Source organism: Acanthopagrus latus, chromosome 6, assembly GCF_904848185.1.
Source record: "Acanthopagrus latus isolate v.2019 chromosome 6, fAcaLat1.1, whole genome shotgun sequence".
Taxonomy (NCBI): domain Eukaryota; kingdom Metazoa; phylum Chordata; class Actinopteri; order Spariformes; family Sparidae; genus Acanthopagrus; species Acanthopagrus latus.
Genome location: NC_051044.1, coordinates 11,371,333 through 11,399,040, shown reverse-complemented (window position 1 = coordinate 11,399,040; position 27,708 = coordinate 11,371,333). Strand labels below are relative to the sequence as shown.

The 27,708-nt window shown below is 41.1% G+C and overlaps 1 protein-coding gene and 1 long non-coding RNA gene across 4 annotated transcripts; one reads left to right on the top strand and one right to left on the bottom strand.

The window, feature by feature from the left end:
* Window positions 1-1,093: 1,093 nt before the first annotated feature.
* LOC119020447 lies at window positions 1,094-27,107 on the top strand. Of its 2 annotated transcripts, XR_005075319.1 has the most exons (5): window positions 1,094-1,585; window positions 7,670-7,776; window positions 17,325-17,444; window positions 20,512-20,583; window positions 26,628-27,107. It is a non-coding gene; the product is annotated as an uncharacterized LOC119020447 (long non-coding RNA). The 2 variants fall into 2 exon arrangements; XR_005075320.1 differs by lacking the exon at window positions 7,670-7,776 and having other exon boundaries at window positions 1,102-1,585.
* On the bottom strand, window positions 7,686-14,732 carry LOC119020446 (cytochrome c oxidase subunit NDUFA4). 2 transcript variants are annotated; one of them, XM_037099740.1, is made up of 4 exons: window positions 14,534-14,732; window positions 11,866-11,951; window positions 8,736-8,799; window positions 7,686-7,806 (listed from the first exon to the last, which is right to left on the bottom strand). In XM_037099740.1, exons 1-4 carry the CDS (start codon window positions 14,573-14,575, stop codon window positions 7,750-7,752), a joined length of 249 nt encoding a protein of 82 aa, XP_036955635.1. In that variant the 5' UTR covers window positions 14,576-14,732; the 3' UTR covers window positions 7,686-7,749. The 2 variants fall into 2 exon arrangements, with proteins under 2 accessions (XP_036955635.1, XP_036955634.1); XM_037099739.1 differs by lacking the exon at window positions 14,534-14,732 and adding an exon at window positions 12,090-12,340.
* Window positions 27,108-27,708: the final 601 nt, after the last annotated feature.

Genomic DNA, 27,708 nt, shown 5'->3' with positions numbered 1-27,708 from the left:
ATATATCTTCTTCATTGCATGGAAATAGTTCCTACATAAACTTGACGTCTAGTAACAAGTTAGGCCACTTTAGAAATTAGATTTTAACCCACAAAACATGTTTTTAAAATACTGAGAATACATTTTTGATTGGAAATGTTTTTCAATCCTCAGTCCTTTCTATTTTTAGCTAGGCTGCAATTAGCCAAATTAGGTCAAATTATGTTTGCAGCTGTAGCTTTCAATGCTAGTGTTGTGCCCCCATCTCTCCCTGTTGGTGTGTTTCCCCATACTTCAACAGGGGGTCCCCGACTCCTAACGGGTCCTCAGAATTTGGATGCCAACTAATAATAATATTTTCAAGATTTGGTTTTCAAAAAATATTAAAGTTTCTGGAAATGTGCGAAAACGTGAATACAAAATATTGACAGAGATATTAATAAAAAGAAGAAAAAAATCTTTAAGTAATCCGCATTGATAGTCTAGCTACAGTTCCTCATAACCAAAACCAGTTATCTGTATGAATGTCCAAACTGTACAGAAATTCTTCTTAGCAGATATTGTGGAGTGCCTCATTTACATATTCGGCCAGAGACTAAAGTAAATGACAGAGTGAGTTTACCCAAAACAAGCAGTTGGTCTAGTCGGGGGTCCCCACTCCATCTCTCTATCAGTTAAGGGGTCCTTGGCTTGAGAAATTTTGAGTACCCTGCTTTAAACTGTCCTCAGCCTTAGCCTAAGCTCGACATCTGTGCTACGCTACACTACACCTGACAGCTGGACAAACAGGAAGCACTATCTGAGGGGGAAACAGACGTCCAAACAAGACTTTCACAGGCTTATTTATGTCTGTGTTTTTGCACACCTCTGCGATTTCATTGCACTGGTCACCTCAGAATGCTGCTCCCCGTATTTCAACAAAGACACGTTGTTCCTTTTATTTTGTCCCTTCACATCACGGCTGTAAGATTTAGGCTGATTTTAAGATTCTTCCAACAACTTTTAAGGCAAACATGTTCTGGCTCCCATGCATTCTGTGTAGCATTTTTAACTTGCTTCTTAGTTATTTGTTGAACTCTCCTGTATTCTGTGAATGTTATTTTAACCTGTATTTTATGTCAAGCACTTTGTAACCTTGTATGGATAAGTGCTATGATATTTATATTATAATTGGTATTATTATACATTATCCTTGAAGGTGACAGTAATTTGGAAGCAAGGTGATAATGGTGAGGCCAGCAGGCGAGCTCAGAGCCAATTGTTGACATGACATCCTTGACTTGATGTGGCACAAATCCAGCGCACCCTCTCTGAGGGGGCGGCGATTTAATCCAGCCCATGTGTGGCCCCTCACCTGCAGCCTCACAACTCACCTGTTGAGCACTGAAGCTCTTCTGTAAACCCACTCGTGCCACCATCGGTGCTCACGTAGCACTTTATAAAGAAGCTAACCTGCCTAGATTTTGACAGTACAGTTGATGTAGGGACTTTGAGAAAGAGTTATTTGTGTTTTAGGTGCTTCCTGTTGCTAGCTGCTGCAGCTAGTCAGCCACCTCTCTTGTTGTCTACAGGACTTACAGTCTACCAAGATGTGATGCTTCACCAAGTAAGTGTGCTAACATGCTAACAGACCTTTTCATAGCTCTTGTAGCTGTTGTCATGGTTTCTGCCGGCTGCTTCCATATTCTTTGTTGATTTCTTTCGTACAGTGGATCGGATTACCTCTCCTTTTGTTATTGATAACATCTTCCAATGTCTGGTTTTATTGAAAATAGTCAATAAACTGTCAAAGAGAAGTAAAGAAACCAGAAAATATTCACTTTTAAGAAGCCGGAGTCAGAGGATTTTGACTTTTTTTGTTGTTGTTGAAGAGATACTTGAACTGATAACTTGTTTATCGAAAGTTGGCAATTCATTTCAGGGACCGCTTTGAGGAGCTACACTGCGTATATGAATGAACGTCTGAGCAACTCTCACAGGCGGCATTATATGTACATTGTTGGGGGAATTTTAAAGCCCCCTTGTAATTTTTCGTCGGCCATTTTACATAATGGGGGCTCTCTCTCTCGTCCCTGCGGAGGAGTTAACACAATTTCTCCGTTCCTGAGGAGCAACGCAGATGAGCGATTTCTTTTAAGAGCGGGATGGATCGTAAAAAATCACTCCGTAAAATGAAAAGGTCCATAAGCGCGGAAAAAGTCCCATGAAAAAGTACTCTTCAGTTGTAATTGTCATAATTGTACACAGTATTACCCATCTGGTACATTTCCTCATAATGCTGGTCATATTTCAAAGCCTTAAAACTCCCCTCTAATCTGCCCTCTGCTGTTGTAGACACACACACACACAGAAATGTATGAAATGTGAAATGAAGAGATGATAAAATTCAGTTCCCTCAGTTGCTGATCTGACAATAAATCATGTCTGTTTAATGAGGAGAGGGATAAATGACAGTGTCAGCAATTAATCAGTTCTGTCGTGTGTGTGTGTGTGTGTGTGTGTGTGTGTGTGTGTGTGTGTGTGTGTGTGTGTGTGTGTAGATACAGTACGCATGAATGTACCTCTGTCACTTCAGTACCTGCCTTGATTAAACCTGACAGGAGGTGATATGATAGCAAAAAGATCTAAATATAGACGGGAGGAGCTGTCTGGACGTGGTGACGTTCCAAATCATATTTAGACAACCGCAGCAACACTAATGCGCTGTAAGCCCAATTATCCTGTAATGAAACATGAGTGCTCTTCATAGTGTAAGAAGCATCACTCCAGTGTGTGTGTGTGTGTGTGTGTGTGTGTGTGTGTGTGTGTGTGTGTGTGTGTGTGGTCTTGTCAATAATCCTAATCCCCTTCCTAATCCCTCCTCACTACTACACCTGCTGCTGCTAATAACAATGATTAAACTTTTGTTCCTGTCACACTTCACTGTACCTACTGTAAAAACAGCCAGTCAAATAAAGACAAGTCTGCGCGTGGGGACAACTTGCAATATTTGATAAACCAAAATAGGAAAAACACTCAATATTAAATGCCCTGCACACACACTCACACTCACAGGTGCTTTTTGTTGAAGGTGGGCAGTATAAAGGCAGGATTTACATGTTGTCACAGGACTCCTTGTGCATATAAGACTGTGAAAGGTAAAGCTTGTCGAGGGAGAAAAGATATCAATATTTACTTCAGTTGCAGTCTGTGCACAGATGATGTAAGAGGTGTTTTAATCAGCCAGTACTAGACTAATCTGGGGCTGAACCTAAAGCGCAACCACACTCTTTTTACATGGTTGTGTTCTATTTTACACACAGATTTTCCTTTTTTTAGCCTCACCTTTAGTAAACAAACATTTTGTCACACCTGCAGCAGGGAGCCAATAATTGAAACCATTTTTTTTATTTGTTTGTTATTTTATCACCTCCTCTACCTCGATGGAAACTCTCGGCTCCTGAAGCGACGAGGGATTCTCAGACACAAGACTGCCAACGCAGCAGAATTCTTTGTCCTGCCTCTCACACAGCGCGAGCTATTCTCACGCTGTGTATTATAAACATGCCGCCGGCATATTTAGGAATCCATACAGGCAGGATGGTTCTTTGTACAGTGTCATATTTTTAGTGGGATGTGCTGTCTGCTTTTCTCTCTGCAGCTGTGTTCACAAGTGGCTCACTCGAGTTGTGGTTTCATGATCTGTATTGGTCAGCGCAGCGTACTTATGTAAAGTTTGAACAAAACTGCTGGCGTGGTGACATTATCATCACACAAACACAAATCTGTGTCTGTGTGTGGCTACAGCAGCTAAAATGTGTCATTATACCAACGCACAAAAAAAAAAAAAAAAATCAAATTGATTTTATATAAATGGAATGATTTACTGTACTGTACCCCGTTACACTTGGAGTTAGCCCATTTTAAAGACGTGTTGAATTTGGATGAAACAAATTCTATTTAGACCAACGCAACAAAAATCCCTTTTCAAATTAAAATTTCTCCCCCACTGATGAACATCAGATATCAAGTTATTTATAGAATACTTTTGCAAGAATCTGCATGTGGAACCTTTTTTTTCCCAGAAAATGAGAAAACACACTTCAGAGAGCAGGTTAACAATTTTTTTTTTATCGACGTGTTCATCCCTCCATTTCGTTCGGGAAAGGCTCCTGTTGGCAGCAATATTTGGTCTGACGTTTTCTTCCACTCTATACTTCATCTCCACTACATCTATTTGATGAATTTAGTAACTAGTTACTTTGACGATTCAACTGCTCCAAGTTCGACAAATCTCTCAAAGTTACAGAAAGGCGTTTCGTCCGCTTTTCTTTCAGGTAACCGATCCTGTATTGGATCTGTTGGTAGGTGTTGATCAAAAAAACAACATGAAGCCTTTTTCTGTCTCAGATATGAACTGAGACTTCAGAGTCCCATTGACATGATATCAACAGTATTATCTCTGCTTATAATGGTGTGTTGTTGGCATAATAGAAATATTATAAAAAATAAGACTCAAACAAACAAAGCAATACTCAGCTTTAACAAGTATCTAGACTTGTTGTCCGACAGACACTTGTAAACATGGACCTGAAATTTCATTTGGGGGCATTTTTGCTCTTTCAGTAGTGGAAAGGGGACATTACAATTAAATCGACAATGTCTAAACACCAGGATGCCCCCCCCCCCCTTTTTTTTTTCTTTTAGATGTTTATAATGTTTTATGAAGTCAATATTGAAGTCCTCTTGTGTGGAAATGAAACTCCACTAAGATAGAACTTCACACTCAACCATCTGTTGGTGCACGGCCGTGGAAATGTCATGATATTCTTGCTATGCTCTTTCAATTAACTAAGTTGGCCAAGATTTTTTTTCCAGTCCTATTTAAAACTATGATAGCAGCTTTTAGTATCAAAGTGAAAAAAAAAAAAAAAAAAAATTAAAAAGTCATTAGTATCAAAAACCAAGTCGTGTTTTGTGATTCTGCCATCGGCGGGTCAGCACAGGGACCTTTTGACCTTTTTGTTTTGTTCAGAATATTTTGTTGGAAATTACATCAATCAAAAGTGGGAACAAAAGCCCCGTCTAACCTAACAACCTCTGCTTTGTGAAAGGTCACTCCATTTGAAGCTAAGGACAAACACTGGTCCGCTCTTTGATTCTCGTGCTGCACCCCTGGGAGACAGCATTAGAGGATGAAAGGGCCTCGCTATCTCCACTGGATCAGTGGATCTGCCCAGGGCCTCGCCAGCCTCACCAGCCCAGCGCTGCCTGCCACTGTTGCCTCCTGTTTTGCAGCATGTCCTATTTACTTATTTATTCGTCCCTCCTCCACCCACGACTCACTTCTTATCTCGCCCATTAAAATTAATCCTCATCTAAAAATATCTACTCTGGCTCGTCAGAGAGGATGTAATCGAGGAGGAGATGGCCTCTCTCGATCGCCGCGCCCCCCTTCTGCCTCGCTGTCGCTGACGAGCGCTCAAGTGTCTGTTGAGAAAGCGCTCTCACTTCGACTAAATGATGAGGTACGAAAAATGACAAACACAACCTGTGTTTGCAAAGCTGAGATCTTAATCACACACCGCCATACTTCACTGCTTACAGAGGCCTGATTGGGTTTGTGCATCTGCCTTCATGCGTTGGTTTGCTGACACATTCGCTAACAGTTGAAGCCGTACGAATATAATAATTAAGCTTTACTTCTACTTTAAGCCTATTTTATCTGTGGCATGAGTTGGAAAAGTGACTAAAAGCAGGCAGGCAAAACGTGTCAGAGTAAAAGAAAATAAAAAAGCTTAGAAGAAACATGAAGAAGGGATGGTGTGTTCAGGTGTCACGTTTGAAGTGTTGGAAAATAGATGGGGAGAGCGTTAATGACATAAGAAAAAAAAAAGAGAAAATCTCCATATTCTACAAACTCTTATCCTAATTGTTAAATTGCTGGATGGCGAGCTGCAGTTCTGCGTTGCCCCCCGGCCTTAAAGTTTTATACTGATACTAACAAACTGAGGCAATGCAATCACAACGGCCTGCGAGGCTGCTCGGGTTGGATAATAACTGTCCCCCCTCTGTGTGTGTGACCTTGTGATTATGCCCCAGTGTGATGCTTTGGCCCGGCTGATTACCTGTCAGCAGGTTTTTTGTGCATCACACACAAACACACACGCGCGCACACAAATCATCACCTGGCAACAGACAATACCCACTGGGCAGGTCAGCACACTGCTTCAGGAGGCATATTGCTGTTTAAAAAGGAGCGCACACACATAAATGGGCCCACGCGGCGTCTGGAACATAGATTGTCTATTAAGGAGTGTATTAGGAGAACCCAGGTGTCCGACATTGAGACAGTTTGTGCGCCATTAGAGCGGGATTTTATGTCGTCTGGTGGCCGGCGATACTGAGTGAGAGTACACACGGACACAAACATTCATCATTCAATGAAACTCTCCAAAATGGGAGAATTATGGCTGCAGGAGGCATATTCGCAGAAACGACTGATTCTCAGTCTTGTCACTTCCCTGCTCCGAACCTAAGTGAAAATAATGTTTTGTTTTTTACAGACGAGCAGTGATCAAACAGTTTGCTGGATTGTCTCTTTGGACTGCATCTTTCTGGGACTGAAAACTGGTTTGAAAGTGCTCCGTGACCCACACGAATATTCATCGCTCATGATTGATTTCTATTTTGGTCCTCTTCATCTGCAACTTCGTATCTCAGCATGTGTGCATGTGTGACTTGTCCCAGCAGCGCTGGATCTGTGGTGTGATGAGCACAGTGAATAGTGTTTTTTTGTTTTTTTTTTTAGTTCCCCTTGGAAATTGAAAGCAAGATTTAGGTTTTGGTCAGGCACAGAGTTCATCGGCACAGTTAAGCACAGATACTGGCCGTCCATGATGTGGTCAAAGACTTTAGTTTAGCAGCAGGGTGGCGTAGTGAGTCTGGATGGTATGTTTAATTGTCCACCTTTATACACGCACACACCGGCTTGCCTCTCCTTTCTCTTCCTCTCTCCCAGTATGTGCCTGCTGCTCTGACTTTCTGCATCAGTAGCATTTTTCTTCTAAGATGGCTAATAAACACAGCTCATGATTTTTCCGCCCAGATTCTGTTTTTTAAAGCAGCAGGTGATGTGGGGAGGAAGCTTGTCGTTAATTCTGCCGTAACTTAATTGAGACCAACGTGATACCAAATGACATTGCAAAACAACCAGATGCGAAACAATGGCATATATTGGCCTCCATTAAATGGGAGCGCCCTTCTCTGTTTCTCTGCAGATCATAAGAGAATGTCAGTAGACAGCAGGTGTAAAGTGAGAGCAGACTGTCCACTAGTTGATCGATCGCATACAGCGGTATTCTCACAAATGGATACAAACATAAAAGTATAAAATGTTGAAATGTGTCACCGAGTGAAGTCTATGTGTGGGGAACACTGAAATCTGGCTGAATAATAACTCAACATTTCACATAAATGTAGTGATCCATCAGATTTTGACCTTTTAACTGAGGGATTCATACAAGAGAGATTTTTATTTCTGTAGCTGGAAAAGTTAGAGATTCGTTTTCATCTCCGATATCCCCCCCAAAGTAGAATATTTGATGAATATGCAGCATCTAAACAGTGCATCTTGCATACCATAGTATATGATGATATAATGAACCAGCGTTCTGTTGCATGTGATTTTTATTAGTTTTTGTTCACACAGGTTGAGAGGAAATGTTCTGGAAGACATGGCAGCAGGAGGTCACGCCAAACTTGGTGCCCCCGGAGTTGCCTGGAGGACCTTTAGAAGTCAGGGCCATCTTTCTTCAGGTTCTTGTAGTCTGTGTTGACGGCCACAAACTGTGGAAGGCAGGAGGAATACATTTAAATCTGTTTTGCTTAAATTAAATTCATCAGTGCTGTCTTTAGCGTGGAAAAAAAAAGAGGCAGGGGTGAACATTTTATCCCTCTCGTGCAAACACACACACCCGCACACATTTATTCACAGTGATGCTTTCTATATCGTTCATTTTCTAGATTCTTGTCTCGCCGAGTTTGTCGTGGATGATGTGTATGCTGTGCGACTACTTTACATGTAATATAAATACATCACAGCCCTCCAACCATGATAAACTCACATTCTTGCTGTGATTATTTTCTCCCCGTATTTGTCTTGATTGGTCTGCCATTAAGACTCTCGCCTCCCACCATCGCCCTCCCCTCTTTCCCACTTCCCCTCCTCATTACGATCATTGTTTGGACTTCAGTGGAATTTCGATGCGAGACCTTTGCCTCGCTATCGAGAATTAAACATGCCGTGTCCTGACCTTTTGTCTGCAGCGACTTTCATTCCACTGGCAAGCAACGGAGCCTTGAAACCCTCAGAAAATGCTCTTTTCTCTCAAAAACACATCATCCAGCTCTCCTCTTCTGGGACCCGTCAGTTGGTTGTTTTTCTGCTCTATTTTGGGTCAGCATTGTTAATATTTTCAATGGTTTCTGTGTGACTCTGGCCTTGTCCAAGAGGTAAGGCAAATCATTACAGATTACTAAAAGCTACCGGTTCCATCTGCCTTAATTTGTTTTTGAAAGACACTTCATTGTACTTATGGTCTGAACAGATGTGAAGAGAGCAAGGAATTATTTTGCCTGCATTGATTGGTCCAGATTTATTTTAGGGGATTTTTGGAGCTGGTGACAAATGTTAGATTTTCAATGACTCACTGAAAACTGTGTGATTGGAGTGGGCAGGTGCGTGGCCCGTCAGGGTGTGACAGGGGAGTAGGTACCTTGTACTGGTAGGTCGGGTCGAGCTTGTTCCAGGGCTCTGGGTTGTTCTTCCTGTCCCAGAGGCTGAACATGGGGGAAGATACAGGGCATGCAGAACAGAGAGGAAAAGAAGGTAGAGAGAAGACAGTTATCTATGATGGAGGGCAATTTATACTCCTTTCACACAGGGAAAAAAACCTTTTTAACATTTCTTACCTAAACCTAACCAATAAATTTTCTTACCTGAACCTAACAAAGTAGTTTTCTTACCTAAACCTAACCAACTTGTTTTCTTACTTAAACCTAACCACTTTCTTGCCTTAACCTAACCAAGTAGTTTTCTTAGCTAAACCTAACTAGGAAGCTATTGTTACCTGAACCTAACCAGGTAGTTTTCTTACCTAAACCTTACCAAGAATTTTTCTTAGTTAAACCTAACCAAATGGTTTTCTTACCTGAACCTAATCAGGTTGTTTCCTTTGCTAAACCCAAACAAACTGTGATGGTACAGTACACTGTCATGCTGACAAGCAACCTCCTTCCATCGTGTTGGTATGAGGATGTGTTGTGATATGTGGCTTTTGTCTTTAGTTGGAAGGACTTAAGTCAGCATTCAATCACAGGTCAAATAACTGCATTAGACACAGATATTTATCGGTAGCAGCTCTGATCGGCAATGATGGAAACATGATCATCAGCTTCAAAAAGAGACTGAATTAAAAGATATTCTATGAAAAAGTAACTTTTAACAAATGAGTATTAAGGTCTTCTGAATGCAGTCTGATGATCATGATCTGATGTTTTGAACTGTTCCCTGTTTTCCGGCACATTTGTGACATCAAACGTGACACAAATGAAACAAAACAGAAAGGCAAATTCATCTAGCAGCAGTGAGAAGGTGGTCAATCACCTTTTTTTTGTGGGATTATCCATGTCTTTACAACCTATATAAACATGTTAATTTTGGAGTTAAAATTGAGAAAATTAAGATTTGGAGAAGAGAAGACCAAGGTTGTAAACAAATACCTGGAAAAAGAACATGGGAACAGAAGGACTGGGACAAAAGGAGATGAAGACAATGAAGTTGGAAAAAAAAGAAAAAGATTATGTGGGATTATGAGATGAGGTGAACTCGGTGACTTGGCAGTTCTCCTCTGTTCATTAACCAAAGTCTGGATTTCACAGCGCTCCACTGTGACTCTCCAGCCTTCCTCCTCCCGCTCTGGCAGAACGACACGCAGCCAAAGCACAAACAAAGAGAGCGAGAGCGTGATGGCAGAGCGGGCATGTCTCCCCCCCTCTCTCTCCATTACCGCAAACACTAGACGATGAGAGAGAGAGAGAGAGACAGAGAGAGAGAGGAAGCCACTGACCACAGCACTCACCACCAGCTGATGATGAGGTCACGCGTTATGGCTGACCCTCAGAACAAGTGGTTATGTGTGGCCTCAAACAGGACATGAACAGGGTACATTCACGGTATGTGTGCAGTCACCGAGTTCAGTGTGGCTTGTGCAGCTTCGGAGATATCAAAATTGAATACAGTCAGCTGCTATAAACCTTCACTACACATTATCAAATGCGCTTTTTTTATTGATAAGGATATCAAAATCAGTGCACATACATGGATGGCATTAGGGTGATGGTTTGATGGCAATTTTTCAAATCTGAATGCATACCTGCTTATTAAATCCTAAATCGAATCTAATTCACATTAGCATCCCTGATCTCTGTATTCTCTGTATTCACTGAGGCGCAGAAAGTCGTGATACATTACGAGTGAAATAGTTACAAACCCTGGTAAAGATTAAAATTTGTACGGCTGTATTAAACTACATGGGGGGGAGGTCCCCCGAGACACTTCCCCACTTTGATGGATGTCTGAGAAAATGTATGCTCTCATGTTTTGCCATTTATCTGAGCTACGTGCACCAGTCTTATAGGATCTGCTCGCTTGCTCTTATTAGCAAGGAGCAATGAAAAAAGCATTCAGGTAGAAGGATTCTGAATTTGAGTCAGTGCTATCTGTCTTTTTCAACAAATGTCAAATCACAAATGTCACCAACAGAAGATTATCAGCTGTATCTTTATTAATATAGATTTTTGAAAGTAACCTGCCCGAAAGACTGGAAAGAAAACTCTCGTCAAGTTAAGGAGTGCTCTGCAAGCCTGTATTACAAACTCTCAAAACAAACGTTTGTTAAACTGAGTTGTATAAGAGGGTGGAATCTCCTTGTTAAACCTTATTTATTCACATCATGTCCATATTGGATTCGACATGATGACTGGTTCGTAGATAGCACCTACATTACACCTGACAAATTGTTACAGACCTAGGATTTGTATTTACGATGGCGGTGTTGCATTCAAAAATTGTGGGGGGCGCCAAATTGCACAACATGCTGATTTCTATGTGAAGTGTTGCATTCATGCATTACATTCTGAATTAAAAACATTGTTTGTTTTTTTGTTTTTTTACATGGCTGTTGATGGAAGTAGCTCAGGAGTGAGCCATCTCACTTCCCTCTCATCTCCTGTTGACAGTTGCACATGCACAGTACCTATCAGGCAAGACGTCAACGTCTTCTCATGTGATTCAGTTGTTACAAGGCTTTGTAGCTTTTTCAAAACATCTGTCTGTGACAATCACAAGTAGACAAGTGCTTGACTGAAAATATCCCTGACAACCCTGACACACAGAATTGACAATGAAAACTGTTTTAAAGTCAACAAAATGTTGCTTCCTGGAGAAAAGAAATTTGATTGTTGAGTCTCATCCCCAGATTGTCAAGTACTCACACATTTGGTTGGCAGACGCCGTCCCAAAGCATGACAACCTGGGGATGAGACTCGATAGAAACTATATTTGTCCAGGAGAATACACTTGCTTTAAAAAGGCAGCTGAAAATGTCTGGGCCAACTCTGTCTCCTGGTTTTAAAATCTGACCCAATTGAACTTGTTGAACCAAATGTAGTTTTCTTGCCAACCTGGACGAAGATCCTAAAAGAGGGTTGACCATCAGATCCCAGCTCTGTTTCTCTAGATGTACCCAACATTTGGATTCAGTCGAAAAAAACTGAAAAGAAACCTTTTAAAATATCTGGAATATTGTGACAACGGCTACATGTTTAGACAGATGGCGAGCTTACGTGACATGTGGTCCTCTTGCCAGACGAATCAGATAGAAGGTGGCCCCTGTGAGGCCCACAGCCAGGAAGACAAACTGAGGGATTAACTGAGGAGAGGAGGAGTGCATCAGTCCACAGAGACGTGTGAAGGCAAACAAACACAATTCCATCAAGTGGTTGGCTTGTGATATGTACCATGAACGTACACCTTTTGGGAGATACACACACGTTATACACACACATACACAGGTAGTTGTTATTCCTGTTTTCCCTCCGTCTGCCCTCCTCCATATGCATGAGGCCCGGGCCATGTGTGAGGCAGCTCACTGTCAGCCTGGGTTGAATGGGCAAGGACGCCGTGGAAGAGAGAGCTGCCGCATCTCTGCGTGTGCCAGCCTCTCCTCCTCAACACTATACCTGTCAGACTGAGCGACAGCATCACACACACAAACGCGCACAAAAAAAACTGTGGGCGTAAACAGACGCACACACACACGTGCACGTAGATCGGCTAACACTCACAGGCTGAGCACCTCCAACACACAGGCGCAAATAAAAGTGTGTGTGCGTGGACACACTTTTTTTATTTATTTTTTTTATTTGATGTTCTGAGCTGTGATGATGACAGGAATTAGAATATAAAAGCACATTAGGGGGACAGGGGGATAATGTGACATGTCATCTTAAAACAGCCAAAGCTTAGCGTCAATCCTCTCACCATGCCGCATCTATTCATCAACACTACACCACCATACATTTCCTGTCTACTTTTGCAACGTGATACTGTGTGTGTGTGTGTGTGTGTGTAAGATGGGGGGGGGGGAGAGAGTCACACCGCTGGCGAACAGCTGTTCTCAGCACACACAGATCCAGTCAAGCTGTAGCGAGATGACAGTTTGATCAGGTTGAACTGAAGGATGTCTCTACTCAGCTGTATCTGGACATCTGTCTTCTGTCTGATTGCGTTGCCACTTTTCTTGTTGCTGATTAGGAGAAGGTCTGGTGATAAAACTTTGACTCACTACTTTAAAGCAAGAGAGATGAAGAAAACATCCGTCTCCCAGTTTTCATGCTGAAAAACACTCGGCGCAGCTCCGACTGAGGGGAAGGAATCGGCTTTACTTGAGTGCAGTTTGACAGCAAGCAGAACCAGTCAGTGTTTGGTGTTTTGGAGGAATTGTACTCAACTTTCTTCAGCCAAACGTTTAAAGCAACATTATGTCGAAATTGGCATTCTGTGCGGTTTTACCCTCTCACTGGTTTTGAAGCTGATATTTTCTTGTAAAAATGTTGCATAATGTTGCTTTAACTTTTTACTGTACTGTATTTCAGCACCAGTCTGTTTTCGTGTACATCGTGCTGCTCACCCAGCATGCCTGAATTCTTCTCGGACTATAAATTTCTCAACTTCTCCAGGATAACCTTGTAAAAAAACTGCACACACACACACGCTAACATACACACAAGTGCACATTGAACACGTGCTGTGCACTGACTACAGACGCGCAGCTTCGATCACTGAAGTAGACATGCACCGCTGCCGTGCACACAAAAAAACATGGAAGCAGGTCAGCTTTGATCACTCACATGCGGACATGCACGCACACACGCATGCACACACACACACGCGCGCACACACAAATAATCAAGGCCTGCGTGTGTGGGGAGCTGTCCACTCCCCGGTGCTGAGATCTTCATATCATGCCACACAAGAGAGTGTTTCACCTTTTACCATTCAGCCTGACCGATATAGGAAGTGTTTTATACTCGCTGGGGTTCAATACTGTTGCTGCCCTTATTACTTTTCTGGTGCACTGCCAACCCAGCCCTGTCAATCCATGAATTTGGGTCACCCTCAGCATAGCTGCGAGGCAACACAGAAAACACAAGCACAGAGATTCTGTGCCTTTTCAATATCTTTCTTTCTTCATTTATTATGATAGTACGATGATACTAATGAAGATTTTATTATGTACAGTCACAGTACTTGTTTTAAAAGATTGTGAAGTGAGCACATCGGTAATTATAATTCTTTTAATGTCTTATGTAACTAAAGAATCTAAGCTCAAAGGTCCACTGACGAGCTTTTAGAGCTTTAGGCTTCATCTCACAGAAGTGTTTATATTATATTAATTATAAATTATTATATTAATATTAATTTTACCCCCAAACAAACTTTCTTTGTCGTCACAGCTGAATAAACAACCTTAAAGGATCATTTCAAACTATTTTACCTTGTTTGACAATAGGAAAGTGGCAGGATCTGGCAAATATAAACAGTGTTCCGAGTTTGAATTTCTTGTCCAAATCTGCATAGTGCCCCTTCAATGTCAATACTTTTTACCTATAAAATATCATAAAAGGTTGAAAAATGTTCATCACAAGTTCCCAGACGACATTTTGCAATTGCATTTTTGGATAAAAAGTATATACCTTTTTCAAGGTAGATACAGTAAGGCCTCAGTTTTCAGTTAATTTAGACTGATGACCTAAAAAAGTTCAATTTGAAAATAACTTACATGACAGAAAAGCTACACACATTCATGAAGTTTGAAACACACTTTCGTCCTTCTTTTACCGTCTGTATTTTTAGGCTTTGTGTTTCACAACATAATGTCAAAAAGAGCTTCATGTTAGCCATAGAAATAATCACACAGCTCAACAGATACATGAGTATGATGCAACCTACCCCCGGATGTTTCTTCGCATGCTGAAACATAGTCTTAATCATCTTTTGGTCTCCCGAAACAAGAGGCAGATGAAAACTAAACCATGTGAAAGCAACGTCAAAACTAACGTTAAAGTCTGACGAGTGTATCCATGTGAATGAATGTTTGTTAGCTGAAGTACAGTGTTGGCCAGGGCAGCAAAACCTGTTGCCAATCTCCCCCCTCAAATCTGTCCCTCTCCCTCCCTGCCTCCCTCTGTCCGTCCCTCCCATTGGACGAATGAGAGGGTCAGAGGGGAGAGGAGGACGGGGGGAAGAGAGGGTGAGGCAGTCCTAATCCCTCATAATCACATCTGTTGACGACACTGTATGTTTCCGCTGAGGCTCATTGGGTACTCTGTGTCCCAACGAATTTTTGTTATACAACAACAAAACTGCAGGTACTGAAACTCCACCGACACAACAGATGCAGACGGGTATTTTCTCCTGGAGGTGCAGCCTGCTCCAATAATGGCTCCGTGTTTAGACCTCACACCCGGAGAGCAGCCATCACGTTGGATAGTTTCAAGTTATATTATTGTTTTTCTAAAATGACAAGCCACTGTTTTTATGGATAGTCATCACTCTGAAACTTTGAAATAACCCCCCAGTGGCCATTAAACTGTGCTGTTTTCATAGAGCGTCTCGTTCAGTACAAAGAGGAGAGAAGTAATAGCAGTGTCTAACACGTCCCTTGGGTTGAGACCTTTGTACCAGGCATGATAATGGCAATTGATTAGTCGGTGATGCAGCGCCCGCAGACCTTTCAGGTTCCTTAACAGCACTTTGCAACCTAATGTAATTAACACCAAAATGCTAAGCTGTGCAAAACGCAGAGGTCATTACTATTCCTTACTTAAGGTTGTTCTCACCGTTTTATCATGCTTAAGCTGATGAGGCAAAGTGGTTGCATTTTTTTTTTTCTCTCAAGCCACACTCACATCGCGGCTATTGGACGGACTGTCATTAAATTTCATACAGTAACATTCAAGGTCCCCAGAGGATGAACCATAGAAACTTTGATCCACTGACTTTTCATCTAGCGCCACCAGCAGGTCAAACTTGTCACTTTCCAGGAAGTATTCCAACATCCACCAGATGGACTGGAAGACTATCTTTGAACAGATATTTATGATTCCCAGATGATGGACTCAAATGTTTGCTGAGCCCCTGAATTTTTCATCTAGACAAGCACAATCATCTGGTCATCTTTTCAAATTTCTTTTTCGTCCAACACTTTCCTTTAGGGCTGCATGATAGTTTCACCACTGACATTGCAGAGTGTGCATGCGCAATTGCAGGACTTCCAATGTCAAGTCTCGAAAATTAACCAATTTCCTGAAGCAAATCTGTTTTCATCATCATCATTTTCCATGAAAACTCAACACGAGAAGAATATTTAGATCATTTAGTCAGATTTAAGTGTTCTTCAATAGATGGGAGCAATCCACCAATCACCATCATCCTTGATCAGTTTATCAAACAAGGCATGGCCTACATTGGTTGTTGCACTCCCCAACAAAATCACCCCAATTATGTCTACAATGATAAATTATTTCCAAATGGCGCTTAAAAAAATTTCATATCACAGTATTTGTTGCAGAAAACCAACATTTTGTAATGTTTGTTTTTTCCAATATCGTGCAGCTCAAACTTTGTTTTATGATGAAACACCTGCAAATCAACATTACTGCTGTGGAAAGAACATGGAGAGTTGCGTAGCCAATGTGCTCGCTGCTCGTGGCATGAGAACACTGCTGCTATTTAAACGGTAAATGATATAGATTTATATATCACTTGTGTAGTCTACTGTCTAATAAAAGTGCCTGGCAAAGGTTTTTAAAAGCCACCGTGGCAAACAACTGAGCAAGCTAAATGACAGACAAAAGATTTATATAAGATTTATTTTATAGTGACTTCCCATCCACTGAAAAATCCTCTTCAAAGGCCTCCAGCATTTCATGAGCTTGCAGCTTTCCGAATATTTCTGCTCCTGAGGACGTGAAGATAACAAGGAGGGAATGTTAATGACTCTTCATCTGAACATGGTAACAAGACCCAGTTTTGTGGGCAGCAACTATACATGCTCAGCATCAGCATGTTAGCATGCTGACATTGGCAGTCAGCTAATCTGTTAGCTCTTTAGCTCTTAGTTTTTATAATTGTAACTTCTTCTAAAGTCATCGCGAAGTCATTTAAAGATGTGACTGGTCCTACTTTATAAAACAAATGTTGCCCTTAAAGTAATTAAAGATGTGAAAAATACAACAAACAGTGTTGTAACTTTTAATCTAAACCTCATTTAACTGGCCAAATACTAAAAACACTGTTATCTGCAGTAGCAGCCTGTGGGATAAAGTATAAGGGAGATAACAAATCTTTCTCCCTTGTGTAGAGGCTTGTTTTGCAGGATGTGCACCCGCCTCCTCTTCTTATAACTTCTGTTTACTGTGTGAAAGTTGTCCGATATTATGAGTGATTTATGCCACGCTGCCTTGGCACTGCAGTCGTGTGAGTCACCCGGAGTTGTTTTACCTCACGTTTGTCAGTGGAGAGTCTGCTATTTCTGTATACCACATGACAAAGGTAATGGGCGCAATTTTTCACCCAGCAAGGATAGAGAGATTGATGACGGTTGATGGGGGAAGGAAAGGTGTTCAACAAAAGAGGATGGGGGGGAAATGAGATGCATTAAGACGAAAGAGGAGAGAGAAAAAGTCAATACATGCTCCCCGTCCCTCATCAGTCTCCTCCATTGTTCCCCCCCTAACAGATCGCAGGCCGGGTGTTTAAAAGAAGAGGCAGAGTGCAATATCCAAATCTGTTTCCCACTGGTGATGTGGTTAAGAGGAAGAGTGGCCTTAATGAGATTTCCTGTGTAAGAATGGATCAGGTAGGCCGAGACCCTCCCGATTCCCCGATCAAACCTCCACCACATTCATACACTTACATACCGAACATACACACCTGAAGACAAACGACATGTTACGTGTGATCAATATCTTTATTTCCAGCTTTTGTGTTTCCTCGCTGTTCTTTTAGATACATTTCACAATCACCGCTTTGTAGCTGTACTGGTTCACAACCCCCCGCTGATCCCAGACAGGTTGGGACGCTGTGGAGGACATGAACGAAAGAATGTAGAATATGAAAGAATTTCACTTCCACAACTTTAATGATCAGTGTCCTCAGTTACCAAACCCTGACTGACTGCTGTTCAAACACACTGGTAAACACGCCGCTGTCCTCACATTTTTTAATTGTAGATGAAGTTATAAAATTCAGAATCGGTGTACGTTTACAAAAAAAAGCAATACCTTTGGTCAGTTTGAACATTAAATCTGTTATGTTGGTACTGATTTAGTCAAAATGGGTCAGAAAGTATTAGCAAATCTTATATCATGCATACAAACGACAATGTTTTTGATATTTTCAAAGGATCAGATGACTTTGTAATGTTACCTGTGGTGATGAACTCAGAGAATGATCTCCCCACTTTTCAGTTTCCCTCAGCTTTACGTAATAAAACGTCCCTGTATTTCAGCTCATTGTTTTGTTTTTTCCATTCCATATCTTCACTGTTTTTGGTTCACTTTCACTGCTCTCATCATGTTGTTTTTGCAAATAACAAAAATGACGCAGATATTTTTCTCAGGAGTTGGTGATGAAAAAGGACTTGCAGTCACAAGGCGACTGAGCAACTGCTTACTAACTCATTCACCATATCAGTTTAGAGGGTATCAAAGATGTTCCTCAAAAAGCCACCGAGTGAGCAAAAAGTCAGTTCCTGCAAGTGTAAAAATGCTTAAAAAACCCTTTTAGCTCTTCTCTTTTCTCATTTTCTCGCTCTCTCCTTCACACCTACACTCACAAAGATACACACTTGTACAAATACACACCTCACTAGTGAGGTTCCGCAACCTGCTGCATCCCAGAGATCCACCACATGACCCGACACACAGGCTCAGTCGGCCTATACATTTCCAACAAGTTTTTCTTTCATTCCTCGGAGAGTGGTGAGAGGCTGCGAGCCCCCTCAGTGACACGACTCTGAAACACAGGGGGGATATGACGCTGTTATCCAAACTCAGTCTGGCCCCCTGTACAAATAAGTGGCGACCCCGAGATGTGACCCCAGTAGGATAGCCTCAGAATAATAGATAGCTGTGTTACTGATGTCTCTGTGTGTGATTGTGGCTCCTGACTGTACAGAGATTGACTGTGACTGTGTTTATTTTCCATGTGTTTCAGCTTCAGATATTGAACACTAGACCAGGGGAGGGGTGGCCGCCGTTACACTCTAAACCTAAGAACACGAACCTTCCACTGAGCTACATCGCATTTACTGGGATGAATCAACATGCTGAACAACAACAAGATGAATCATGTTTAAAGATAATTGCAAGAATTGAAAATAATTGTTCTCTTGTCTGAGAAACAAAGACTGCAGGGTTTGTATAAACAGAGCAGAGCCTTGTGGACAGCTGCAGTCAGACTGAGGGCCTTTAAATAGACCAGCAGACCGGGGCAAGGGAGTGATGGGCCGAGGAGCCCGACATGACATCGTGTCCAGCCAGAACTAGTTCATTATAATTAGAGGGCCAACCAACACATCAGCTGATTTTAGCTTGTCACAGATACTTTGCTATCAGCTTATATGTCAGCTAGTATATGAAGAGAAAGAAACTTGCTGTGAGGAAATCCTCTGCAGATTAAGGGTTTCTGTCAGGACTTCACCTGCTTCCGAGGTGCATGGAGCAGTTCGAAAGTCTGAAAAGGTGGAAAAAGCTCCAGCAACGCTTGTATTATATAGAGCAACTTATTCAGACCGACGTGTTGAGGGCCTTTTCAAAAAACATAGACAGAAAATGTTTGAAACAATATAGGAATTTGGTTTTTCTTCTTATATTTTTCAACTGTAATATCGTTTCCTGTTATAAACATCTTGTTCTTATCCAAAATGATGAACATTTCCCTTGTTTCAGCTCCTCAGATGAAATAACCATAACCATGATATCAAAGAAGATATGCAGTTGCATATCATATACATGACATATCATGAATCTCATATTGATATTTTACCCAGTCTTAAGTGTGAATCATCCTTCTTTTACATCAGAAATTAATTTTCCCCTGAAAGAAATTGTATAAAAGGGATCCTCTCAAGCTGACTAGAATCTATATAGAATAACATTGCTTAAATTAATATGAAAAATATATTAATATACAGATCGAAAGCCAGTCAACACTGTATAAGTTTAGGCAGACTACCAGTTAAAGACAAACATGAAAATGATGTTTTAAAAAAGAAAAATGACATACATACATTTCATTAGATTGAGTATTGAGAAATTAGCACAGTAATATCTCCACCCAGTCAGTCTGTTCTCTGTATGCCACATTGATACCACTTCATATCTTTAAAAACAATGATGTACGTGTGTTATTGTAAAAAAACAAAGTTGGTTGAACAGAAATGTGGCCATCGTTTGACTTAATGGTTCAACAAAAGAACTTCTAAAATTGCTGCCGTCTGTACCGAACAACTGTGTTTTCTCCCACCTGGATAAGAGGATTTGTGGGCCAGGACATCTCTGCAACACTGCAGCACTTCATTATAATGCCGTTTTCTCCAACATCATACATTTGTTATAAAACTGCGGCTGCAATTTGGATGTTGCACATCGCCATATTGACATTTCTATGATATTTCCATTAATTGTGCCGCCCTTGCTCTGCGTTATTGGCTATAATGATTATGCTTCACAACCAAATCAATCAAATATCAGCACATGTTTTAGTCAGGCTTTACTCATGACCTTCTACACAGAAATCGTCATATTCTGCAGGCCTACTTACCAGACACAGAGCAGAAGTGATAATAGTAACTGTAGTAGTAACAGACTGAGCTTTGCTGCTTTAAGAGATGCAAACTTAATTTTTTTTTTTTCCTCTTTTAGAGAAGTCTTGGCCGGAAATTACAAAGCAGGAGATGAGTGGAGAGTACGACATCTGTGGGGAATTATCCATCTGTGAGTGATCTCATTTCAATTCCTCGCCATCAGTGCACATGTAAGAAAGTCATAGTTAGACGGTGGCCCTTCGTTATTTTGCGATTCCTCTGACAGAAGGTAGCAGACAGAGTTGTTCTTAAAGCAGAAGGCATTTCAGCTAATAGCCCTGTGTGAATGTAAGCATGAAAAACAACACAATCTGTTTCCAAGTTTTTCAAGAAGGCATGAAAAATACCCATCACCGCCGTGGACAAATTGTTTCTGTACACAAGCACGCACGCACGCACGCACACGCACTCACACACACACACACATTTCATATCTGAAATGGGCACACCCACAGAAATTACAGGAATCTCTGTTACCATGGTCCTGGCAGGGCACTAGTTTTTATTATTAAGTGGCACAGTAGCACATTTCAAACCCTCCACTATAAGCAGCAGCAGCAGCATCCCTTCCATCCTCACCACTGAGGTTTGGATGATGGTCACGACTTTGTGTGCCCAAACCCAGTCCCACGAGTTCTGCGATTGCTTTGATGCATTTTTCAAAAGGGCTGTGACATGAATGCCAAAAACGCATAGCTTCCAATTCCTCCAGACAAGCACACAGTATCCTCGCCATTTCTTCTTTGTCACATTTTCTTTGCCGCGCTGGAATTTCTGTAACAATAATATAAGTTCTGTAAAAAGAGCCCTATAATGTACCTCCACACTGCCAGCTGACAGAATCGTGGCAGTGCTGAAGTTCTGTTTTGGTACACTTTGTAATGAAACTCCCTCTCTCCACCCTCTCCACTTCCTCTTCCTCTTCCTCTGTAATGTTTTGTAGGTTCGACCTGATTTTCTGTAGGTTTGTTTTTCAATAGACCGAGGCAAACGTACAGGTGGAATACTTGGAAGTTGTCTCATTGCAACTTTCATTTATATAGACGTGTTTTTCTTTTGTGAATTCATGTCACTTTGAAATTGATCTCCCATCACTGCTCGGTCGCTGGGTGGTTTCATTTAAAGCTGCACTAATCAGTATTCAATGGTTCACTTGTACAGACAAACCCAAAAGAGAGTTTTCTACTTCAGAGCTTTATAGGATTTTGAAACTTATTATTTATTTTGTTTGGAAAACAAATTCTGTACATACTGCTACTTTCATTTACCCTCCTGCATTATTTTGTCTTTTGCTCGCCTGTCTGTCTGTGAGGGAGTTTCATCATCATTTATGTAATGATGTCTTTATATAATACCAGATGCAAAGATGGTGCCCATTCAAACCAATGAGAGCTGCTTGCCCAGCGCATATGCCAAAAAAGTTTTCTGCCTTCCGTGTTTATTTCCTGATTGTGAAGCTCGTTGAATTAAAGTTTCTTAAAAAAAAGCCCAAGACTTCAAAATCACTTTTCTCAGCTTGAGGTTTTGCAAATATAAAACCTCTACAGATCAAAAATGTACAATAGAAAGAGTCATAATCGGCCTTGTATTAAATTCTTGGGGTCCTGTCAACAGTTTAACAGACGTGTGTTTTATTATGGTGGTCTATGCAAAAAAAAACTTTTTGGGCCGGAGGGATTTTTTTGCAGCTGTATTGTAGTCTGTTGTGAGCAGCACTCAGTTTCATACACATGGCACAGAGACAGGGACTTCTTGCTGCGTTCACCTAATAACTCTGAAATCTACTTTGTGTTGTACAGTAAAGTGTGTTGGGGCCATGAAGGACTTCACTGTCTTGTAAAATCAGAACTCCAAACTCAAATAGCCATGAAGGGTTTTTTTTTTCTTATTTTCCTTGGTTTTAATACAAAGGTCTACATCTGATTTATTTTCTTGTTCTGTCATTATATATTGTTATTTCATATCCTCTTCATCTCCATAGGCTGATTTTAACCATATATCTCCAAAACCTTTGAATTAGTAAACATTAATGTTTCTAGTAATGCACGGGGTGAGACAAGTGACATTGTTGGTTCTCTCAAAATGTCTTTCATTTCCAAGCAAAATTGGCAATGTAACTGAAATTTCCCAAACCAAACTGATACTGAGTCAGTGGTGATACCCAGCTGTGGTCACGTGTTACATCATGAACACAACAGGGACCAGTGAAAGCAGCTTGGAGGCCAGTGACAGCGTTAAGGTGCTTACTTTTCTATATCTTTCCTTCAGTCTGGCATTTGCTCTTAAAAAGGAAGGACGTTCAGATGACAGAAAACAATTATGGACCAACATCCTTAGCTCACGTGCGCCTGAATGTCTTGATGACATCGCTGTTGGGAATGAAAACAAAATCCAGATGTTAGAGATCCAGATTTGTGTGTGTGTTTTGTCCAGTGTGAAAGGCATTATAGAGACAAATAACCATTCACATTCACACCTACGGGCAATTTAGAGATGCTGTTTACCATTTTTGTACTCTGGGAGGAAGCCAAAGGACCCAGAGAAACCTCCCACACGGGGGAGAACATGTAAACTCCTGACGGACAGCCCCGTCTGGCCGGAGGGTTTGAACCGGAACCTTCCTGCTGTGAGGTGGCTCAAATTCTGCACTCACAAAATCATTAATAAACCCACAGTATGGCTTCCTGCATGGAACTGGTTTGTTTCCAGACCTGTGAATTGCCTCATCAGTTGAAATGGGGCTCACTAGCAACTTTTCACCCAACCAGTTGATCAGAATATTAGGATAACACATGATTACATCCATTTGCCATTATTCTGAAGTGCAAAGAAAAGGTGACATCACACTCTCTGTGAAAGACTTTTACACCTTCTCGTTTTACAGGTACTGCATTTGTTTAACACCTGCTTTGGGTTTATTAGGCAAAAAACACTTGTGAAGAAGTTTTTTTCTAAACTAATCAGATTTTTTTTTTTTTTAAACTTTCTCCTTACTTAGCATCCTGAAGATTGAAAATCATACGATAGTATAAGATAAAAACAAAAAAATACAGGACGTCCACCAGAAATGATCGATGGATGCAGCACGAAGGCACGTTAAAACTCTCCGCCATTTTCGGTGAGGAAACTCTCCACACGCATTATGAATTGACTTGAATGTCATAAATTCTGCCAAATAGCCTAATATCATAATATTAGAGGCAACGTCATATCTGAATATGAGAGGAATAATAGCTTTTCCTCCTTCTGTCTGCCGGTCTTGATGAAAACCTCATTTTATTGCCACAATCATAATGGAATTATCTCCAGGTGTGATGGGGGCATTTAATGAAATCATTACAAAGGATTACTTGCTCTTTTTCATGGGCTTATTAAAAAGGCCTTTGTGATAGGAGGCTGAGTGAGAGAGGGTGTTTTTTTTTTTTTTCTTTCTCTTCTGTTTTTTTTTTTTTTTTTTTTTTTCTCCCTCTCCACTTTGAGTGATTGCGTGTTTGTCAGTCTGGCAGTCGCACCATTTGCGGCTGGCATAAAAGCCTGCAGGGAGCCACAAGATCTGATTGGGAATCTTAGGGAAAAGAAGACGAAGAAGAAGAAGAAAGAAGAAAAAAAAAATACTTTGGCTGCTGCAGCGTTGTATTGATGTGTTTGAACACAGGGCTCTCATATCCATGCCCTCAAAGCACACATAAAAATGGTTTTTCAATAATCGCCACACTTTGATGCATAGTTTATCTGTTCGGGCTATAATAATGGCGGCTCTCTTTCTTCCTCTTCCGCTTCGTCTGCTCTATTTGTGTACATCCTTGTTTTCCTTTTTTTGTATCTGTTCCTCTTCCTCTCCTTCCTCTTTTCCTGTCTTGTACCTCTTGCAGCCGGCTCACCTTTAATGGCCACCGTGTGAATTCGCCTCTCTCAAGTACTGAACTGTATTTAACCTGCTCCTGTAAATCTTATGCCTGCATCGCCGCGGGGGGAGACATACACTGTGGACGTTAAGCTTAATGAGCAGCACAGGCAAATCACAGTCGTATCGCCATCCATAATTCTCTTTGATTGAGTCCTGAATTGTAAAATCAATGTCCTCTTGCCCCCCGTTTGCTTGTAGTTAATATTTCTCTCTATGACAAAGCAACGTTGTTTCTGCCCTTATCAACCAGCGGTGGCCCGGGGATCGTCCATACGTCAGCTGTCGATGGCAGGTATACATCGAATCATTCATCTTTATTGTCGTTATTGGCGTTGCTGTTAAGTCAAGAGAAAACGGGAAAAGAGGTGTTCACTCGTATATTTTTCTAATGGCTACCTCATCTGGCTTTAACTAAAACTGCTCGTTAGGGCGGCACAGGTTATCAAAATTGTAATGAATTCCAATGTGGTCAAGGGCAAAATCAGAATCACAGGAGCTGCAGTTTTAAATAAAAAGGTAAAATGTGCAACAGCATATTATGATAAATGATGCATTGTGGTGATTTCCGTCCTAGAAATGTTCTTCATGTGTGAGGAATGTGATTGTTTGGAACAGACACCAACCACAAAAATCACAAAACACATGAGCTTTAATAGCCTATAAGACAACTTCATCAATGCCCAATTATAGATAGTTATCTAATATTAAATGGAATCTAACCCTAAATATTGCACAACTGGCAAACAGAAATTTTGAGGCATGGAAACAACACACACTTTTGATAGCCCCAGTGATGCTATAATCAACTGCACCAAAACATGGACATATCAATGAACAACCCCAATGCAAAAAAAAGCCAGCCGTTCCATAATAAAAACATCTTGCCATCATTCGTTATCCATGTCTGCCTCTTCTAGCTAAAGCTGCACTTGATTTTAAAAACAAATCAGTCGGTTTTCAGCATTTTTCACCATCAGCCAACAGTGCTCTCTTAGATTTCTCTCTTTTTCTCCGCTCCCCGCTTGTGTCACTTGATGCCTCGATTCATTTTTATTTTTGCTAGCTTAATCTCAGTCAGTTTCCAATTTCCAATCTCCAACTTCCAACAAACACGCAGACACGCGCCTTACGATTCAGTCCCGAAATTCCCAGAAGGCAATGCTTCATTTTTACCTTTTGCAAACAAATAAAAAATAGAGGTTGACTTGTATTATTTCAAACCTTGAACGTTTTTGAACATCCAAATAGGAAATCTCGCTACAAAAGAAGACTGATGTAAAAGTTCGTAACTGTAGTGAGTAACCATGACTGTGATATAGAGACTGAGCCTTACAATTACACAGCCAGCCGATGTGAAAGGTTCCCAAATTGATCGTGGTAGGTATGAAGGGAAGTCGAAATTTGGTGGTGGGGCAAAATGAAAGTTTCTTTATAGTCTGTGACAAAGGAATTGTGTAAACAGCGCTATAAAAATAAATACATCTTGACTGACTGATTGATGCTATGTTATTGTGCACCACTTTCTCGCTCTTTGGAAACTCGTGTGTGTCTGCCTGGGTTCCCTGGTTCTCCCTGCTTGATGCCAACACCCTCAGATTAGCCACTGTCGGAGGCTCTGGCCCCGGCGGCGCTAACCTGAAGTTACGGGTAATGGAGTCCCCTCTCACTTACACGTGTTGTTTAATCCTGTCGGCGGGGTGGGGGGTTCACAGGCCAACATGGCTAACAGCGGGGCTAGCAATGACTGAAAGTTGAAACCCGCTTCACAACCGGTAGCTAGCCTGCCCGTGTGAGGCTTCCCATGCAGCGGAGCGGGACAGAGACAAACTCCGCAGCTGCTGCCGATGGGACTGTGCTGCTACTTGCAGTTGCTAGCAGGCATGCTAACAACTAACAAGCCTGCCTGCAACTGTCTGGAGTGCCTGTGGTATCTAATGTGATGTTAACTGAGAGAAGCTGCTGTATGCACAATGCAAGAGAAAGAGAGAGAGTTAGGGTTGCCAAAAAAAAAGGGCACTCGACTAGCAGACAGACTAATATTGCCATTCATAGTCCTGCTACTAGCCTGGATAAAGTATGAAGACTAATGTTTTAAAAAAATGTACTTATGGCTGATATAAACAAACAACTCCCAATATTGGTACTGGCCTCAAAAGTCCAGTTCTGGTCAGGCTATAATCATACGGATTTAAACAACTTTTCCAAAACTGTTCGTTTACATCAGCAGCTTATTTTCAACCATCCCTGTTCTTGTTTGTGTCCTTCAGCTGCCGAGACAGAAAAGCCTTGGAGGACCATAAAGTCAGAGACCCATCCATGGAGGAGGCTGTTGGAAAATCCCCCACCCAACAAATGGTTCAGTCCATCCCCACCTGTCTACAAGTCTACAAAACCTTTTTGCCAGGCTCTTTGGCCTGGGAACATTTGCCTTTCTCTGAAAGTCCAACTGAGTTTTTGTGTGAGGAAAACAAAAGATGTAGACATTGTTTGTCAAACAAATCCACATCTAAATGTGAAAATCAGAAACAAACAGCAAAAAACAACCTGGAAATCAGATCACAAGTCAAGAACTTACCAATGACCTCATCTCCTGTTTGTCAAACTAACACAGATAACTTTTGGCTGCAATTGTCATTTTCTCTTCCCCCGACTGCTCTCCACTTGATCAGCTGTAACGTAAGTTTGTTAGTGACTTCGTACTGCTGCTACATCCAAGGACCAAATTAAAATATCAAATTCTTGACAGACTTTCACATATTTTTTGTATTATTAGGGCCCAAGCACTATCTGTGCGAGGACCATATTGTTTCTATAAGTTCAAATTGTTCATGAGTAAAACCACAAGCCGCACACACACTTCTTCCTTTGCTGTGATCATATTAAAAACATAAACATTAATATTTAAAATTCAGAGAGCAGATTTAGGCTCGGACTGAATTAGCTGAAAACAAACAGGGGAAGTGAGAGAGGAAAAAAAGCATTCACAGAAAAATCTGACCATTACTACTGCAGCTGAGGAGCCTGTGAACTATCCTGACTAAAAGGCCTTTTGGATTTATTTCAAGTCTATTTTATATTAATAAGTACTTGGTTTAAAACAAGGTGTAGAGATCTTAAGGTTGAGATGTAAAAACTTTCAGTCAAATCAAGCCTCATTCAGAGATCCATTCAGAGACATAGACAGTAATCAAAACTAAAACCTTAAGACATTAAAACAGCATCTGAAAGGCAGAGCGGAAAAAAAAAGCTAATATAATAATCTACAGATTAAAAAAATATTAATGTTGAAAAGCCACAGTGAACAACTATGAATTAGATGAGCGGACAGTTTTACTTAAATTACGTTAC

Bases quoted from the DNA above. Each gene is read 5' to 3' on its own strand.
- LOC119020446 (XM_037099739.1), bottom strand. From the start codon at position 12,155: ATGGCCCGGGCCTCATGCATATGGAGGAGGGCAGACGGAGGGAAAACA. The intron at 8,800-11,865 runs GTAAGCTCGCCA...CCCCATGTTCAG, and splicing joins GCAAGAGGACCACATGTCAC to CCTCTGGGACAGGAAGAACA. The intron at 7,807-8,735 runs GTACCTACTCCC...TGCCTTCCACAG, and splicing joins ACCCGACCTACCAGTACAAG to TTTGTGGCCGTCAACACAGA.